The sequence below is a fragment of the Eucyclogobius newberryi genome, unplaced genomic scaffold, assembly GCF_026437365.1.
Source record: "Eucyclogobius newberryi isolate DKJ021-1_F unplaced genomic scaffold, fEucNew1.0.hap1 SCAF_6, whole genome shotgun sequence".
In the NCBI taxonomy this organism is placed as follows: Eukaryota; Metazoa; Chordata; class Actinopteri; order Gobiiformes; family Gobiidae; genus Eucyclogobius; species Eucyclogobius newberryi.
In genome coordinates this window covers 2,958,812-2,977,507 of record NW_027316278.1, presented here as the reverse complement: position 1 = coordinate 2,977,507, position 18,696 = coordinate 2,958,812, and the positions used below count along the sequence as shown (strand labels likewise).

The 18,696-nt window shown below is 42.8% G+C and overlaps 1 protein-coding gene across 1 annotated transcript; it reads left to right on the top strand.

Annotated features, from left to right (window-relative positions):
• The first annotated feature begins 5,137 nt into the window (after positions 1–5,137).
• LOC140346706 (GTPase IMAP family member 8-like) lies at positions 5,138–10,614 on the top strand. The gene is made up of 4 exons (XM_072432893.1): positions 5,138–5,188; positions 6,147–6,201; positions 6,264–6,320; positions 8,330–10,614. The coding sequence occupies exons 2-4, from the start codon at positions 6,189–6,191 to the stop codon at positions 10,612–10,614; spliced, it is 2,355 nt and encodes a 784-aa protein (XP_072288994.1). The 5' UTR covers positions 5,138–5,188; positions 6,147–6,188.
• The last annotated feature ends 8,082 nt before the right edge of the window (positions 10,615–18,696 follow it).

Below are 18,696 nucleotides of genomic sequence, written 5' to 3'. Positions count from 1 at the left end.
ACAATCAGTTTTTTATTCATTTATGTTTAGTTTTTGTTATTTTACAGAAATATTTGTTCTTTAGTTGACAAAAATATCTTACTAATAGTTTTAGTTGACAAAAAAGCATGTAATTTACCCATAATTTTAGTCTTTATGATTACTTTTTAGTTTTGATTTAGTTTCAGTCAGAAAAAATATGACACTGCTACAAATAATCCATATGAGGCAAAAGTTTGTTAATCATTTCCCTGGAGCTGCACCGAGACGTCCTATTTTATGTGAATGTCAAATGTGTTTTTATTGTAGATTGTAAATGAGTCCAAGAGTCCATCAGGGCTGGAAATCTGATGACAATTTTGAAGAGGAGACCGATCACCGACTATAACCTTAATTAACCAATAACGAGTGTTATTCAATACTCTGGACTTTTGTCGACCCAAGTAACGATCAATAACGTTTGTCATCCAAATATCGTCCTGCCTTTCTTCATCTATTTCACCAATGGGTTTGCTCATGCAAACTATATTATTGTCTGTTGGAATGAATTCAACTTTCCGCGAAAACGTTTCAAGACGCATCCCCGTTACACGATAGACAGCTTCCTGCGCAGAGACATCTCAATTATGAAGATAAATACTGCATAATTTTTTTTTAGAGATTACCTTTGAAAGCTTATTTTTGTGCACAACTTAAGAGCAAACCTATTTCTCTTTCAGAACTGGAAATATATGAGATAATGTAGACGACACAAGTCCGCGCATCTACAACAAGCTGGATATCAATATTGGCATTCCAGCAAATGAATAACTTCTTGTTGGAGTTATTAATCCAGACTTCATCGAGTTCCCTCGCGAAAATATGTGTTTGTGTCCGCCTAAAACACTGTAGACTGCGATAACCCCAAGAACGCAGACAAATCCTGAGCACCAAGAGACAGGTTATTTTCATCCAGAGTGGCATTATTAAGTGCAGTCATAATAACTTCAGCTTGTTCCCTTGTAACAAGTGGGACAGATTCAGGGTCAAGCTGTTTGATAAATGTACGCGTCGATATTGGGCGGGGAAAATTAAAACGGCACACCTTTTTACCTTTCCTACACGTTTTAGAGTGACGTTTGGAATGCTGCTGCACCAAAGTAACTTTTTCCCAAAAATGTGGGTCCGAGGGTCGTTTACAGGTGACACATTGATCCACAAAGTTAACGACCTCCTCGTCAGTGTTGACACCAAGTTTGGGCTCATTCTCGACTCAAAGAGTGCGTGGCAATGTGGGCTGCCTCTGTGCTGGAATTTTACGCAATGAAAATAATCTATGACTTTACCGATGGGCTGAGCTGTTGACACAATAACTTTACTAGGGCTGGGCAAGTTAACGCGTTATTATCGCGTTAACTCATCATTTATTTAACGCGATCAATTATTTTAATGCGCGTTAACGCAGGTCGGATTCCCCTGGTCCGCACCAGTTCTAAAGCCTCGTACAAAACCGAATCGCGCCCGACGCAGAATTTGAGCGCGTGTACATTAGAACAGTGGTTCTTAACCTGGGTTCGATCGAACCCCAGGGGTTCGGCAAGTAAACCCCAGGGGTTCAGTGGAGGTCAAGACACACATCGGACTCATATGATTCGTGACACGCCCCACTTGTCTGCAGGGAATATGGCACTCAGTAGTCGACTTGTGACGTCGTGATGTACGTCCTGTGATTTCTTTCTTCATATTTTAGACTGAATCAAAGACCACCCTTCTGGGCAAAGTATTTGTGTGGCAGAGGTCTTGTGTTCGCCGATGGTATTACTCGTGTACTTTAATTGATGAGAAATAACTTCCACGGGACTGCGATGTAAAAAATAGTTAACAAAGTTTAATCCACAGTTTTGTGACACTTCTTACAGGAGTAATCAAATACAGCTATTCTCAAAAAATAGAATACGATTTGGCTCTGTATTTTGCTCTGTGTCTCCTGCTCCTTTACGTGTTCCTTTGCGCTGTCTCACTTAAAGTGACAGTAACACATTTACGTCAGAGTAGCAAAATACTACAAATACATTCTACAAATAAAACAAATGTAATCAAATCAATTTAGCTTATTTAAACAACCAAATTATTCATCCGTGAAACATAAATTACACATTTATAACAAAATATCAACACTGTGTAGATTTCCATACGAACGTATACATAAACTAAACTTGGCTCGCACAGTCTTTGCACCGGCCTGGCCCCAAAAGGGCCAAAAGGACCACAGAAAAGGCCCTTGAGTCGAGCCTGTATCAAAGCCCTCCTTTTAGGGCTATGTCTCGGTACCAGCCTGGCCCCAAAAGGGCCAAAAGGTCTACCTCTGGGGCCATTTCCCTTGTCCTTTTCTATAACTACTATACTATAATATACTATCTTTAAGAATTAAGAAAAGGAACAGACTCTGTTGCTAAAATGACAAGAGAGTGGCACTTGCCACGGTGAAGGTGCATTTCTGAACTGGTCTCTGAAAGGCTCACTGCGTGAGCAGGTCCCGACGGGCGCCGTAGCTGGGGAGATCCGCGAGAAGGGCCCGGCGCGCGTCTTTATCAGGTGAAAACGTGAATAATCTGGTGCCTTAGCAACTGGCTTAGTGCAGAGGAGTAAAAAAACACCCAGTTTTAGGAATCTACAAACTTTTCTGGTTCTTTTCAATGCCCTGGCAGTGGCAATAAGCTTTAGTTTTGTGTTTTTAACATTGTTTAAGTTAAAATGTACACAATGTATTTATTTGTATTGAACTGGTTAAGTGTTTGTTTGCACAACTAATGTTATGGCGCTTCAGTGTCAAGTTCTAAGAATTTACAAACTGTACTGAAGTGTTTTCTGGTTCTGCTGCTCCTAAAATGTGTTTTGAGTGTATAATGTTTAATGAGATTACAATGTTTCTGACGTTACCTCTGAAGTGGCCTGTTCATCTTTAATGATTGTGGCTCAGGATTTTGTGGTGAATAAGTGAATACTTAATATTGTATTTAACTGCTACAGAATAAAAATGCTGATGCACTTTACACTTCTTTTTAATTAATTTTGAATTCTGCACGTAAAAATGCGATTAATCGTGATTAATCAGGGAAATAATGCGATTAATCGCGATTAAAAATTTGCCCGGCCCTAAGTGTAGAGGACGGGAAACTCCAAATAGAAGTATATAGGAAACCTACACACACGGACCAGTATCTGCTCTTTGGTTCCAACCACCCACTACAGCACAAGCTGGGTGTGATCAGAACCTTACAACACAGAGCTCAAGGTGTGCCCACCAGCTCAGAGGGCAAGAAGAAAGAGGAAAAACATGTCCGAAATGCCCTCTCAGCCTGTGGTTACCCCGCTTGGGCCCTCAACAGAGTGAAGAGAACCAAGAAGCAGGACAAAAGGGAAACTGAACAGAGAAGGAAGGGTGTTTCTATCCCTTATGTCTCTGGCCTGTCGGAAAAACTGCAGAGAATTTTTAGACAACACGAAGTCCCTGTTTATTTTAAACCAGGAAACACTTTAAGACAAAAACTGGTTCACCCAAAGGACAAGTTGCCGACTCAAAAACAGAGCAATGTAGTTTATTCGATCCAATGCAGTGAAGAAAGTTGTAAAGAACGGTACATAGGTGAGACGAAACAGCCTCTACACAAGAGGCTCTATCAGCACAGAAGAAATACAAGTTCAGGACCTCAGAGCGCCGTGCATCTCCATCTTGAAGCCTCTAATCACTCGTTTGAAGACGGTGAGGTGAAGGTTTTAAGCAGGGAGAAAAGATGGTTTGAAAGAGGAGTCAAGGAAGCTATTTTTGTTAAAAAAGAAAGACCTTCTTTAAACAGAAACGGAGGGCTAAGGTTTAATCTTCCTGGTATCTATAATGGGTTACTGAACCCCTGGAAAGGTAGAGGACCAGGACAAGGACATTTAGATGCTAATCAGGTACTCAGGGTGGTTGAGCCAGGGTCTCACAAAGACAAAGAGGATTCTAATAGCCCATTAAAATTCTGAATAGGCTCGGTAGATACAAGGGGGAGTTTCTGTTGAAACAAACAACTCTTTCTACTTCAGGAAGGCTCCGCCCAATGGGCGGGTCTTACCACAGAACAGTATTAATATCGGAGTTCTCGACCTAAATTCTTTTATCGACAATGACTCTTGGATGAGAGTCGAAACGTCTATTTTTTCTAACTGAGTCCAGATGAAACAACTGAAGCTTTTTCTACTATGGAACACGCCTGGACCAATGAGGGATTACACCGAAATTATCACTTTGTTTTATTTATTTAAATGTGATGTATAGTTTGTATAAGTTCAGCCGAACAATAGGAAACGTGTTATTTTTCATGCACTTTCCACTCAAGATAGCAGGCTTCACAAACAAACGAGAATTATCAATTTCTCTATAAAATACTTCACAATAAAAACTGTCAAACTTTCACAAAATGAGTTCAAACTCTGAGCTCGTTTTCAATCATTTAAAACAGAATAAACACAGTAAAAGTCGGAGCCGATTTTTATCCGTGGCTGGAGTCCGCGGGAAAAGGACGAGCTGTTGCCATGGTAACAACCTCTGTCCCCGGTCCAGTAAAACGGTAAAAAGTTAATAACTTTAAATATTAAACACACAAAAATAACTACAAAAACTATATCTACATTTTATACAAATGTAAAACTGTGAGAATATTTTTTTTATTTTATACTTTCAAATCTGATACAAAAACAGGATAATCAGGGCTGTTGTGCCCTCTGCTGGTAAAGTTCTGTATAACAACAGTTTTATATCACTTTTTTTTCTGCTTTTGAGAAATGAACTGCTACAAACTGATAAATTAAACTGTTTCACGTCAACAATATTGTTATTTTATATTGTTTGGGTTACGTTTAATGTAAATATACATGTTCTTATGATTGTTATTTGCACAAATCCTTCTGTTGGTGCATTTTGATCGGTCGCACATAAAAGTTGAACCTTGAACCTTGAACTGAAGCTTATCATTCATTAAACAATAAAAGTCTGATGGTCTGAGCAGTCGTGCAGCAGGTTTGATTCTTCTTCTTCTCTTTTTGACAGTCCAGATCCATCGATTCCTTTGTAAATGCAGTATTAATGTTACTATTTCTAAACAGAATGAACGCGTTTTCCTGCCATTTCTGGGACAAAGTTTGGACTTAAACTAATACTTTCACTTTCACCAGACAATGACACGTAATGGTGAGTAAATCTAACTTACTTCTGTTTCATGCAGCTAATTTAAGAAACGACTGGGGGAAATGTGCAGTGTTGGCTGAAACATGAGAGTTAGTGTAGAATAAACTGAAGTGAACTCTATTGTTCTTCTTCTTAAACCACAAATGCACTATTGCAGCATAATGTCATCATATAAATGTAATAAACTTGTATAAACCTGTGGCAGTAACACGACACAAGTGTTTGTAGATGTTTAATAATTCTCTTACGTATTTTCCTACATTTAAACATTCCATCAGTGTTCAAGGGGCGTGGCATTTCACCTTTATGTAATAGTAATACTAATAGTAATGGAGATCATTCTGGACTTTACCCAAATCGACCAAATATTGGTCGATTGTTTTCCTCAGGATTTGCTGATGAAGATTGTTTATGTGTAAACACTCAAAGACTAAAGAATATAAAAAAAAAATTGTGTGTTAAATCTATTGTATTTTGTGAATTCACATTTTTTTTTTTTTTAATTTCAAGAAAGACATCTGAAGAAATCCTTCTGAAAATGATCTTAAAGCCCCAATATCTAACTTTTAGTCAAAAAATGGACCAACACAAAAGCGTGTTTTTGTTCGTTTTGCTCTAAAATGATATTAAATCATACTTTATCTTAACTCCTTACTGCATCTCCACAAACCTGACTCGTACGTGGCCTGGAGGAGCCTCCTGCTGCTTCTGTAATATTCCACAGAGTGACATTAAACATGTTCTGTGGATCCTCCTGTTGTTTTACTGCAGTTAGAGCTCAGCCTAAAGCATCAGGGCGCTTTGGTCCAAAAATGCTGCTTTAGTGAGTCTGAGGTGGAGTCTGTTTTGCACTTTTTAGTAAGAATCACACATTATGTTTCATAAATAAGACCCTTGAACAGTTTCATAGTGGATTTTATTGCTGAATTGTCTTATTTTCTGCTTGTTTTGCGTTCCCCAGAGTGACTTCAGGTGTTTTCAGTGACTGCTGCAGTGGAACATCATGGCGAGTCCTGGTGAGTCTGTGCTCTGAGTCTCCTCCAGACGTTTGCTTGACTTCATGTTCTTCCTTCCACAGTGGCAGAGTTAAAACCCCTGAAACACAGCCACAGTTACGAGATTCTGCCTCCAGATCGTGAGTAAAGAATGTTCCACTCACGAGTCAGATCATTGTCTTTGATTAAAGGAGATGAGTTTAAATGTATCCAACATGTTCCTCTCACAAACTCTTCTTCTTCACAATCTTCTCTCTGGAGGAAAACACAGAATTGGACTCATTTACAGGATTAAACCTTTCATTTCTCCATAACTTTTCCAATCGTTTCCTGTCACGGCAGAATTTATTTGATCATTTTGAGCTGCTTAATCAAACAGAGCTTTTTCAGAATACTTCAGTAGACTTCTGTCCATGTTTGCTCAGAGGGCCATAAATCGCACTGTTGCTGGTCAAACATGAGCGTTTCCCTCACACAGTCACATGACCTGAGCTTACATCACAGTACTTTATGTCTCCTGATCAGGGTCAAAGTGTCACGTTTATGGACCATCGAGATAGAGAACATTTACAGGAACTGAACCTGTTTACTCTTATTTGACATTTACAGTTAATAATGCTTATGTTGTGTGTTTTACAGTCTGTAACAATAACCATGATAATGTAATATACCAGTCGTGATTCTGAGTAATGTTTCAGCTCGACAATAAACAAACATTTAAGGACAAAAGTGTTGATATTTGCACTAAAGTCGTGTTGTCCTGAGGTGACCGCGATGGCAAACTTCAGAGCAAAGTCTGTGCATACGACTGAAACATCTCAGTAAAATCATCAATAACACGTTGGCAGTGCTGGAGAAGCTCGTGTAAGACAATGAAGAGAATGAGACCGTTTTAGCTCCATTTTAAAGGATACATACTCAAATGATGAAAACACCCCAAAAGAACAACCTGCGGGTCATTATTTCATCTCTAAAGACGGCACAGACTCCACCCCCTTTTTTGTTTTCTCGTGTTTCAGATTCAAACTTAAAGTTGGGTGGAGCAGATTCTATCAGAACTAAATTTCCTGTGTTTTTGTCAAGCCATGTTTCAGTTAAAAACATAAAATCAAGATTATAAGAAGAAATAAAATTATTAATTAAGAGAGATGTGTTACATAAGGATCTGACATTTAGTACAGCAAGTTTCAGACTAGTTTCAGTGGGACTGGGCTTTATCTTTTCACAGGGAATATGAATCACATTTCTCAGATTGGGACTGGCATTTTGTTTTCCCATCTGTGTGATTGAACACAGAGATAGCACTAGGGGGGGCTCTTTTTACTCCGGGCCCCAGGTTGGTTTGATTTTTTAATATGACAATAAGTCCCGCCAACGCTAAGATCCAGTGCATCCTCTCTATGGGAGATACCAGGTGAAAGGCGAGAGGGGGATGGGAGATTCAATTCAATTCAATTTATTTTTGTAACGCCCAAAATCACAACAACGGTTGCCTTTTAGGGGCGACAGTCAAAAATGAATCAAACAATGTCTGTGGTGGCGAGGGACGATGTCCCAGAGTCCTCTGTCCTTAGACCTTCCTTCTCGGCCAGGAAAAACTACAAAAAACCTCCTTGGGAAAAAGTAGAAACCTGGAGGAGTTTCAGAGTGAAGGAGAGATCCGACTCTCACAGACGGACACCAGGTGAAAGGCGAGGGGGGGTGGGAGATACCAGGTGAAAGGGGAGGGGGCATGGGAGATACCAGGTGAAAGGGGAGGGGGGATGGGAGATACCAGGTGAAAGGCGAGGGGGGATGGGTGGTGACAGTGTGTGGACATAATTCTTGATCTTGCTTTATTGGGCATGAGTGGAACCCTCTTAAGGCCTGATTTGATCAGATATTCAAGATGGCCGGGAAGGCCCCTCTGTGAGGGTGGAGCTGGGAAGGAGAGTGAGGAATCTGTAGTGGGTGTAGATGTTGTAGGGGGGACTCAGGGCTGCTATGGGGGCAGGGGCGATGACAGGGATGAAGATCATAATTTGAACAAAAACACAGTTTTCATCATCAGTAGTTTGTCTACATTGTTATAAAAATACAGTTAAATGTTTAATATTAACAGCAGGAAACGTTTTAGTTTTGACCTTATTATCCTTTGTGCTTTTTCCAGTGTCTGAGCTGAGGCTGGTTCTTCTGGGGAACAGCTGGAGTCAGAGGAACTCTGTGATACACCTCCTTTTGGGAAAAACAGAGTTCACCAAAGATTCAACTCGATGTGTCAAAGTCCGAGGTTCATTCAAGGACAAGTTCCTGACAGTGATCAACACTCCAGACCTGCTGCAGCACGACCTCACCTCAGACAGACTCACAGAGTTAGTCAGAGCGATAACAGACGCCTCAGCCCCTGGTCCTCATGTGTTCCTGCTGGTTCTACAGCCTGAAGACTTCACTGAGCAACACAAAACCAGACTAGAGTCAGTCCTGGAGAGATTTAGTGAGCAGGTCTTCCACCGTTCACTGGTGCTGATGTTCAGACCACGAGCAGAGACACCAGAGTCCATGGAGGAATACATGAGTGAGCCACATATAAGGGACACGATCAGCAGATGTAGGTACAGATATCTGAACCAGAAGAACCTTGAGTTACCAGAACTTTTAACACGAGTTGGACAGATTATAAAGGAGAACAATAGAGATCATCTGAGCCCTGAGCTCTCTGAGGAGGAAGACACAGGTCTGACCTTCAGTACAAAAGAGAAACCCTCTCTGAACCTGGTTCTTTTTGGGAGGAGCGGAGCAGGGAAGACCTCAGCTGCTGAGTCCATTTTAGGGCGAGCAGAGCTCCCTGCAGCAAGCAGCTCAGGGCAGTGTGTGAAACATCAGGGAGAGGTGTGTGGGCGTCGGGTGTCTCTGGTGGAGCTGCCGGCTCTGTCTGGAAAACCTCTGGAGGCAGTGATGCAGCAGTGCCTCCTCAGCATCTCCCTCTGTGCTCCTGAGGGCGTCCATGCCTTCATCCTGGTTCTACCGCTGGGGCCCCTCACCGACGAAGACAAGGATGAGTTAGAAATATTACAGAACACGTTGAGCGTTCGGGTCAGAGACTTCACCGTGGGCCTGTTCTTCGTGGAGTCTGTGAACTTCTCCAAACAAAGTAGCGTGGACCTGGAGGAGCTGTGTCAGAGCTGTGGAGGAGGAGCCTTGTGTCTGAACATCGGAGACCAGCAGCAGGTCCAGGAGGTGATGAAAACCGTGGACAAAGTGACACAAGGGGGCGCCAGAGCTTACACCCAGGACATGTTTATAAAAGCTCTGATAGAACGAGCTCCAAAGCCTCCAGAGAAGTACTCGAGCTCGATGGCTTTGAGGATCGCTCTGATCGGAAAAAGTGGCAGTGGGAAAAGTTCTGCTGCAAACATTATTCTAGGCGAGAAATGTTTCAAGCCAAAAGCTGCTCCTAAAAGAGCAAAGGCGATCTGCGAGAAGGTGAGTGGTACGGTGGAAGGACGCGCTGTCACGATCGTGAACACGCCTCCTTTGTTCGAGAAGAGCTTCAGCGATGAAGAGCTCTCCAAATGCGTCTCGCTAATGGCTCCAGGACCTCACGCCTTTTTACTGCTGCTGCCGATCGGAAACATCCACGAAGAAGACCGCGATTCTCTGCGGCTGATCAAGAAGAGGCTCGGAGAAAAGGCCAAAGAGTTTGTCATGATCGTCTTTACCCGAGGAGACGAGCTGGAGAGTCAGTCTTTTCAGAACTACGTAAAAGAATGTGGTGGCTTTGTTAAAGACATGATAAAGGAATGCAAAGACAGGTGCCACGTTTTAAACAACAAAGACGAAACGAATCACGCACAAGTTACAGAGTTACTGAAGAAGATTGAGAAAATGGTGCAGACCAACTGTGGATTCACTAAAGAGATGTTTGAAAGTGAAAGAAAAGCGATTCGGCACGAAAAGGAGGTCAAAGCACTCGAAAACCAACTCGCCGAGAGCAATAAACGGTTTGAGAAGGAGAAGGCGCTGAGAGAGAAGCAGCTCAAGGAAAAGGAGGAGCTCCACAAGCAGGAACGTCAAGAACGTAGGAAAGAGCAGGAGGAGGAGGCGAAGAGACGCAGGCGACAGGAGGAAGCGGCGCGTGCGGAGTGGAGGAGGAGAGCGGAGGAGGCGGAGAGGAGGGCAGGACAGGAGGCGGACCAGAGGGGGCGAGCGGAGAAACAGGTGGAGCAGCTGCGCAGAGAAACGGAGCGACGGCGGAAGGAGTGGGACAAGGAGAGGGCGGAGCTCCTGGAGAGCCGCTGTGAGGAGCTGAAGCAGAACCTGGAGGTGCAGTCGCAGAGCTACAGGCAGCTGCTGGAGGAGTACCTCCACAAACGCAAGAAGTGGGTCAGCATCCTGTTTGTGTCGCTGTTGTGTTCCATGTGTTTATTGTTTTACTTTCTCCTGAGCCACATGTGAAGACCGGGGTTTGGCAAAGGGGCCGATCTGATGCCGACAATCACCAGGAGGAAGCCCCAAGTGTCTGATGTCACAGGAGGATGGACAGTTTTAGCTCTGAGATTGGACAGTTTTAACTCTAAAGATGGACAGTTTTAGCTCTAAAGATGGACAGTTTTAGCTCTAAAGATGGACAGTTTTAGCTCTAAAGATGGACAGTTTTAGCTCTAAAGATGGACAGTTTTAGCTCTGAGGATGGACAGTTTTAGCTCTAAAGATGGACAGTTTTAGCTCTGACATTGGACAGTTTTAGCTCTGAGATTGGACAGTTTTAGCTCTGAGGGTGGACAGTTTTAGCTCTGAGGTTGGACAGTTTTAGCTCTAAAGATGGACAGTTTTAGCTCTAAAGATGGACAGTTTTAGCTCTGAGGTTGGACAGTTTTAGCTCTAAAGATGGACAGTTTTAGCTCTGAGGATGGACAGTTTTAACTCTAAAGATGGACAGTTTTAGCTCTAAAGATGGACAGTTTTAGCTCTAAAGATGGACAGTTTTAGCTCTGAGATTGGACAGTTTTAGCTCTGAGATTGGACAGTTTTAGCTCTGAGGTTGGACAGTTTTAGCTCTGAGATTGGACAGTTTTAGCTCTGAGGGTGGACAGTTTTAGCTCTGAGGATGGACAGTTTTAGCTCTGAGGATGGACAGTTTTAGCTCTGAGATTGGACAGTTTTAGCTCTGAGATTGGACAGTTTTAGCTCTGAGGATGGACAGTTTTAGCTCTGAGGATGGACAGTTTTAGCTCTGAGATTGGACAGTTTTAGCTCTGAGATTGGACAGTTTTAGCTCTGAGGATGGACAGTTTTAGCTCTGAGATTGGACAGTTTTAGCTCTGAGATTGGACAGTTTTAGCTCTGAGGATGGACAGTTTTAGCTCTGAGATTGGACAGTTTTAGCTCTGAGGTTGGACAGTTTTAGCTCTGAGGATGGACAGTTTTAGCTCTGAGGATGGACAGTTTTAGCTCTGAGGATGGACAGTTTTAGCTCTGAGGATGGACAGTTTTAGCTCTGAGGTTGGACTTTTATAACTGGACAGTTTTTACAAAGCGGTTGGAGCTGCAGAAACCAGACACAAAGACATGAGAAACTTATTTAGCCTTTTTGACATGGTTTATACTTCATAATATTGTAAAATAAGCATGAATCTGGGAGTTTATTTTATGTGTCAGAGATATCCTGTATTAAATATATAATTAACTGTAATGAAATAATGTGTGACAATGACCATTTATATTTGCAGTCCTCAATTTTTATAAACACTTTTTGTTTGTGTCTTTTTAAATGTTTTATATAAGTTTATGTTTAATATATATGTTTATGTTTAAATTGTGTAAATATTCAGATTAAAGTTTTCAATGATGAAAAAAAGGATCATGATCATATCTGTGGGTCATACTTAAAGGTGTTCAACATTTCACGTGCTGGTCGCCATGGAGATAGCCTAGTTTAAAGCCATACTGTGTAACGTGTTAGATTAAAGGAGGGGCTTATGCTTTGGCCCCTCCTCTCTGTACACACACACTTTAAAGCATGTTGTATAATTATAGAAAAGCACCATTTATTGAGTCTTATTCTGAAGTGTGTAAATGATCTTGCTCCAGAAATGGTCAGTCACATGATTCAGAAGTGTAAACCCTGCAGTGTCACCACAAGGGGGCGCTGCACACTGTGATTCTGGAGCAGATAAATGTAACGTAAGTGAATGTTTATAAAAATGTGTTTTTATTAAACCACTAGATCCATCTGACGTGTGCAGCGTGTTGTAAACGTGTGCAGCGTGTTGTAAACGTGTGCAGCGTGTTGTAAACGTGTGCAGCGTGTTGTAAACGTGTGCAGCGTGTTGTAAACGTGTGCAGCGTGTTGTAAACGTGTGCAGCGTGTTGTAAACGTGTGCAGCGTGTTGTAAACGTGTGCAGCGTGTTGTGTCTTTGTGTCTCAGCTCAGAACATGTGACACACGGTAAAGCGACTAAACTTCTTTCTACAAAACTCGCAGAAACCTCTTATTATTTTCTGTCAGATGAACCTTTAGTTTGTGGCAGGAAAAAAACTAATTTTTGCTAATTTTTCTCTATCAACATATAAAGTTTCATTTGTCCAATCTGCTCCATTGTGACACGCTCCTCCCACAGAGACATGCTCCACCCACAGAGACATGCTCCTCCCACATGCTCCTCCCACAGAGACATGCTCCTCCCACAGAGACATGCTCCTCCCACAGAGACATGCTCCTCCCACAGAGACATGCTCCTCCCACAGAGACATGCTCCTCCCACAGAGACCCGCTCCTCCCACAGAGACATGCTCCTCCCACAGAGACACGCTCCTCCCACAGAGACATGCTCCACCCACAGAGACATGCTCCTCCCACAGAGACCCGCTCCTCCCACAGAGACATGCTCCTCCCACAGAGACACGCTCCTCCCACAGAGACATGCTCCACCCACAGAGACATGCTCCTCCCACAGAGACCCGCTCCTCCCACAGAGACATGCTCCTCCCACAGAGACACGCTCCTCCCACAGAGACATGCTCCACCCACAGAGACATGCTCCTCCCACAGAGACATGCTCCTCCCACAGAGACCCGCTCCTCCCACAGAGACACGCTCCTCCCACAGAGACACGCTCCTCCCACAGAGACACGCTCCTCCCACAGAGACATGCTCCTCCCACAGAGACATGCTCCTCCCACAGAGACATGCTCCTCCCACAGAGACATGCTCCTCCCACAGAGACATGCTCCTCCCACAGAGACACGCTCCTCCCACAGAGACATGCTCCTCCCACAGAGACATGCTCCTCCCACAGAGACATGCTCCTCCCACAGAGACCCGCTCCTCCCACAGAGACATGCTCCTCCCACAGAGACACGCTCCTCCCACAGAGACATGCTCCACCCACAGAGACATGCTCCTCCCACAGAGACCCGCTCCTCCCACAGAGACATGCTCCTCCCACAGAGACACGCTCCTCCCACAGAGACATGCTCCACCCACAGAGACATGCTCCTCCCACAGAGACATGCTCCTCCCACAGAGACCCGCTCCTCCCACAGAGACACGCTCCTCCCACAGAGACACGCTCCTCCCACAGAGACACGCTCCTCCCACAGAGACATGCTCCTCCCACAGAGACATGCTCCACCCACAGAGACCCGCTCCTCCCACAGAGACACGCTCCTCCCACAGAGACATGCTCCTCCCACAGAGACATGCTCCTCCCACAGAGACATGCTCCTCCCACAGAGACATGCTCCTCCCACAGAGACACGCTCCTCCCACAGAGACACGCTCCTCCCACAGAGACACGCTCCTCCCACAGAGACAGGCTCCTCCCACAGAGACACGCTCCTCCCACAGACACATGCTCCTCCCACAGACACATGCTCCTCCCACAGAGACATGCTCCTCCCACAGAGACACGCTCCTCCCACAGAGACATGCTCCTCCCACAGAGACATGCTCCACCCACAGAGACCCGCTCCTCCCACAGAGACACGCTCCTCCCACAGAGACATGCTCCTCCCACAGAGACATGCTCCTCCCACAGAGACATGCTCCTCCCACAGAGACATGCTCCTCCCACAGAGACCCGCTCCTCCCACAGAGACACGCTCCTCCCACAGAGACACGCTCCTCCCACAGAGACATGCTCCTCCCACAGAGACATGCTCCTCCCACAGAGACATGCTCCTCCCACAGAGACATGCTCCTCCCACAGAGACCCGCTCCTCCCACAGAGACACGCTCCTCCCACAGAGACACGCTCCTCCCACAGAGACACGCTCCTCCCACAGAGACATGCTCCTCCCACAGAGACATGCTCCACCCACAGAGACCCGCTCCTCCCACAGAGACACGCTCCTCCCACAGAGACATGCTCCTCCCACAGAGACACGCTCCTCCCACAGAGACATGCTCCTCCCACAGAGACATGCTCCTCCCACAGAGACATGCTCCTCCCACAGAGACACGCTCCTCCCACAGAGACACGCTCCTCCCACAGAGACAGGCTCCTCCCACAGAGACACGCTCCTCCCACAGAGACATGCTCCTCCCACAGAGACACGCTCCTCCCACAGAGACATGCTCCTCCCACAGAGACATGCTCCTCCCACAGAGACATGCTCCTCCCACAGAGACAAGAGCAGGTGTTGTGGAAAAATAGGTCATGACATGTCACGAAATTAATATCTGTGTTATTGTCCTGTACAGATGATATAAGAATATGAGTTAGTGATAAATGTGGTCCAGACTCTGTATCAAGCCATTTAGTGCGTCAGGACTTGTTTAGGTGTGAAAACATCTCCGATGGACCTCTGACCTCTGACCTCTGAATAAGATGTCACATCCGTGATGTGACGATTATCTCTTTTGGAGCTGATTTCTGTGGTTTTGTGCGTACGTGGCAGTTTACGCCACTGCCTTTAAAAGCATGTGTCTTGTCATTTGTTCTGGGGGTAGGGACAGATTCCATTGTTAAGGACAGATTATTTACTGTGCACGTGTAAATAAGGATCCACCTTTGAGAGAGACAGACTCTGTCTGCTTCATCCTTTTTTGGTCATTGTTTGCAGATATTTCCCCTAATACAGGCCTTAAAGTAGCTCCTCCCACAAAGACATAAAGATCAGGCCTTAAAGGAGCTCCTCCCACAGAGACATAAAGATCAGGCCTTAAAGGAGCTCCTCCCACAAAGACATAAAGATCAGGCCTTAAAGTAGCTCCTCCCACAGAGACATAAAGATCAGGCCTTAAAGGAGCTCCTCCCACAGAGACATAAAGATCAGGCCTTAAAGTAGCTCCTCCCACACAAACTGTACAAGAGTCTGACAGAAGCACACAAGGTTCTGAGCCTCATTTATCACACTTTAAACACAAATTCTAAATTGAAAAATGGGGCAAAATTGTGAAAGTTTTGGGCCAATTTTCATCTAGTTTAGTCACAAACTAAACACCCAACATCAGTAAATGTTTTTGTATCTAATATGTAAAAAAGACACTTAAACCTGCTCTGTCCATTTTTCACATTTAAACGGCCCAAATATGTGTCAGTTTTTAAACTTATTTTTGTCTGAAAACATGACATGATGAAAAACTTTTACACATTTTCTTCTTACATTTATGTGAGGAAACGACAGGAGAAGATTCACATAGTTTTGTTTAAATGTAAATGTTTTTCATCTGCAGCGTCTGGACTTCAGGTAAAAAGAGTTGCCAATAAACGTCATTTATATAAACTTTTACTTTATTTAGAGATAAAATGCAAAACACCGGCTGTTGTCACCAATAAACTCAATATTACAGTCCATGTCGCTGTGTCTCGCTGTGATATTGGACGACGTCGGTCTCGCTGCGTTTCCAGATCTTTCCTCGCGTCTCAAGCGATGGTCCGCGAGCAGGAAGAGCACACGGCGCTTCAGAAGCATTTCCTGTGCACGATGGCGGCGCCGGACTCGTCGTACTCGTCTTTGGTGATCCACATGGACTCGAAGGTGGACAGCGAAGCCACGATGGAGCCACCGATCCACACCGAGTACTTCCTCTCAGGCGGCGCCACGATCTGGAGATAAAGAACCGTCGTGAGTTAAAAGCGGCGAGTAGGACTGCACGATCCGGGGCGAAAATCTAATCGTGAACTATGAACTTGGGCCTCGAAACTCCTGCCACGGACACAATAAATGGATACTTTTGGAATGTACTTAGGAATGTACTTTAGGAATGTACTTTAGGAATGTACTTTAGGAATGTACTTTAGGAATGTACTTTTGGAATGTACTTTTGGAATGTACTTTAGGAATGTACTTTAGGAATGTACTTTAGGAATGTACTTTTGGAATGTACTTTAGGAATGTACTTTAGGAATGTACTTTTGGAATGTACTTTTGGAATGTACTTTAGGAATGTACTTTAGGAATGTACTTTTGGAATGTACTTTAGGAATGTACTTTTGGAATGTACTTTTGGAATGTACTTTTGGAATGTACTTTTGGAATGTACTTTAGGAATGTACTTTTGGAATGTACTTTAGGAATGTACTTTAGGAATGTACTTTAGGAATGTACTTTTGGAATGTACTTTTGGAATGTACTTTAGGAATGTACTTTAGGAATGTACTTTTGGAAGGTACTTTAGGAATGTACTTTTGGAATGTACTTTTGGAATGTACTTTTGGAATGTACTTTTGGAATGTACTTAGGAATGTACTTTAGGAATGTACTTTAGGAATGTACTTTTGGAATGTACTTAGGAATGTACTTTAGGAATGTACTTTAGGAATGTACTTTAGGAATGTACTTTTGGAATGTACTTTTGGAATGTACTTAGGAATGTACTTTAGGAATGTACTTTAGGAATGTACTTTTGGAATGTACTTTAGGAATGTACTTTAGGAATGTACTTTTGGAATGTACTTTAGGAATGTACTTTAGGAATGTACTTTTGGAATGTACTTTTGGAATGTACTTTAGGAATGTACTTAGGAATGTACTTTTGGAATGTACTTTAGGAATGTACTTTAGGAATGTACTTTTGGAATGTACTTTTGGAATGTACTTTAGGAATGTACTTTTGGAATGTACTTGAGGAATGTACTTGAGGAATGTACTTGAGGAATGTACTTGAGGAATGTACTTGAGGAATGTACTTTAGGAATGTACTTTAGGAATGTACTTGAGGAATGTACTTGAGGAATGTACTTGAGGAATGTACTTGAGGAATATACTTTAGGAATGTACTTTAGGAATGTACTTTAGGAATGTACTTGAGGAATGTACTTGAGGAATGTACTTTAGGAATGTACTTTAGGAATGTACTTTTGGAATGTACTTTAGGAATGTACTTTTGGTATGTACTTTTGGAATGTACTTTAGGAATGTACTTTAGGAATGTACTTTAGGAATGTACTTTTGGAATGTACTTTAGGAATGTACTTTAGGAATGTACTTTTGGAATGTACTTTAGGAATGTACTTTAGGAATGTACTTTTGGAATGTACTTTTGGAATGTACTTTAGGAATGTACTTTAGGAATGTACTTTTGGAATGTACTTTTGGAATGTACTTTTGGAATGTACTTTAGGAATGTACTTGAGGAATGTACTTGAGGAATGTACTTTAGGAATGTACTTTAGGAATGTACTTTAGGAATGTACTTTAGGAATGTACTTGAGGAATGTACTTGAGGAATGTACTTGAGGAATGTACTTTAGGAATGTACTTTAGGAATGTACTTTAGGAATGTACTTTTGGTATGTACTTTTGGAATGTACTTTAGGAATGTACTTTAGGAATGTACTTTTAGAATGTACTTTTGGAATGTACTTTTGGAATGTACTTTAGGAATGTACTTGAGGAATGTACTTGAGGAATGTACTTGAGGAATGTACTTGAGGAATGTACTTTAGGAATGTACTTTAGGAATGTACTTGAGGAATGTACTTTTGGTATGTACTTTTGGAATGTACTTTAGGAATGTACTTTAGGAATGTACTTTTGGAATGTACTTTTGGAATGTACTTTAGGAATGTACTTTAGGAATGTACTTTTGGAATGTACTTAGGAATGTACTTTAGGAATGTACTTTAGGAATGTACTTTTGGAATGTACTTAGGAATGTACTTTAGGAATGTACTTTAGGAATGTACTTTTGGAATGTACTTTTGGAATGTACTTTAGGAATGTACTTTAGGAATGTACTTTAGGAATGTACTTTTGGAATGTACTTTTGGAATGTACTTTTGGAATGTACTTTTGGAATGTACTTTAGGAATGTACTTTAGGAATGTACTTTTGGCGGCAGGAAAAAAAAGCCCATCACAAAGAAATGGACGACACAAACATCACCAACAATCAAGGACTGAACTGAGAGAGGGACAGACATCAGGCAAATGGAATAAATGACAAAAAAAAATTCGTGATGGTGTTTCTTTTGTTGGTAGATGTTTTTTGTCATTTTATTCCTAATTTTGCTCTATGGTTCTGTTCTGTCAGTATTTTATGCTTTTAAACAAAAAAACTGAACAATAACAAGAAAAACAACAAATTGCG

Excerpts from the sequence above, each read along its gene's own strand:
- LOC140346706 (XM_072432893.1), top strand. Across the intron at positions 6,321-8,329 it reads CGAGATTCTGCCTCCAGATC|TGTCTGAGCTGAGGCTGGTT; the intron begins GTGAGTAAAGAA and ends TGCTTTTTCCAG.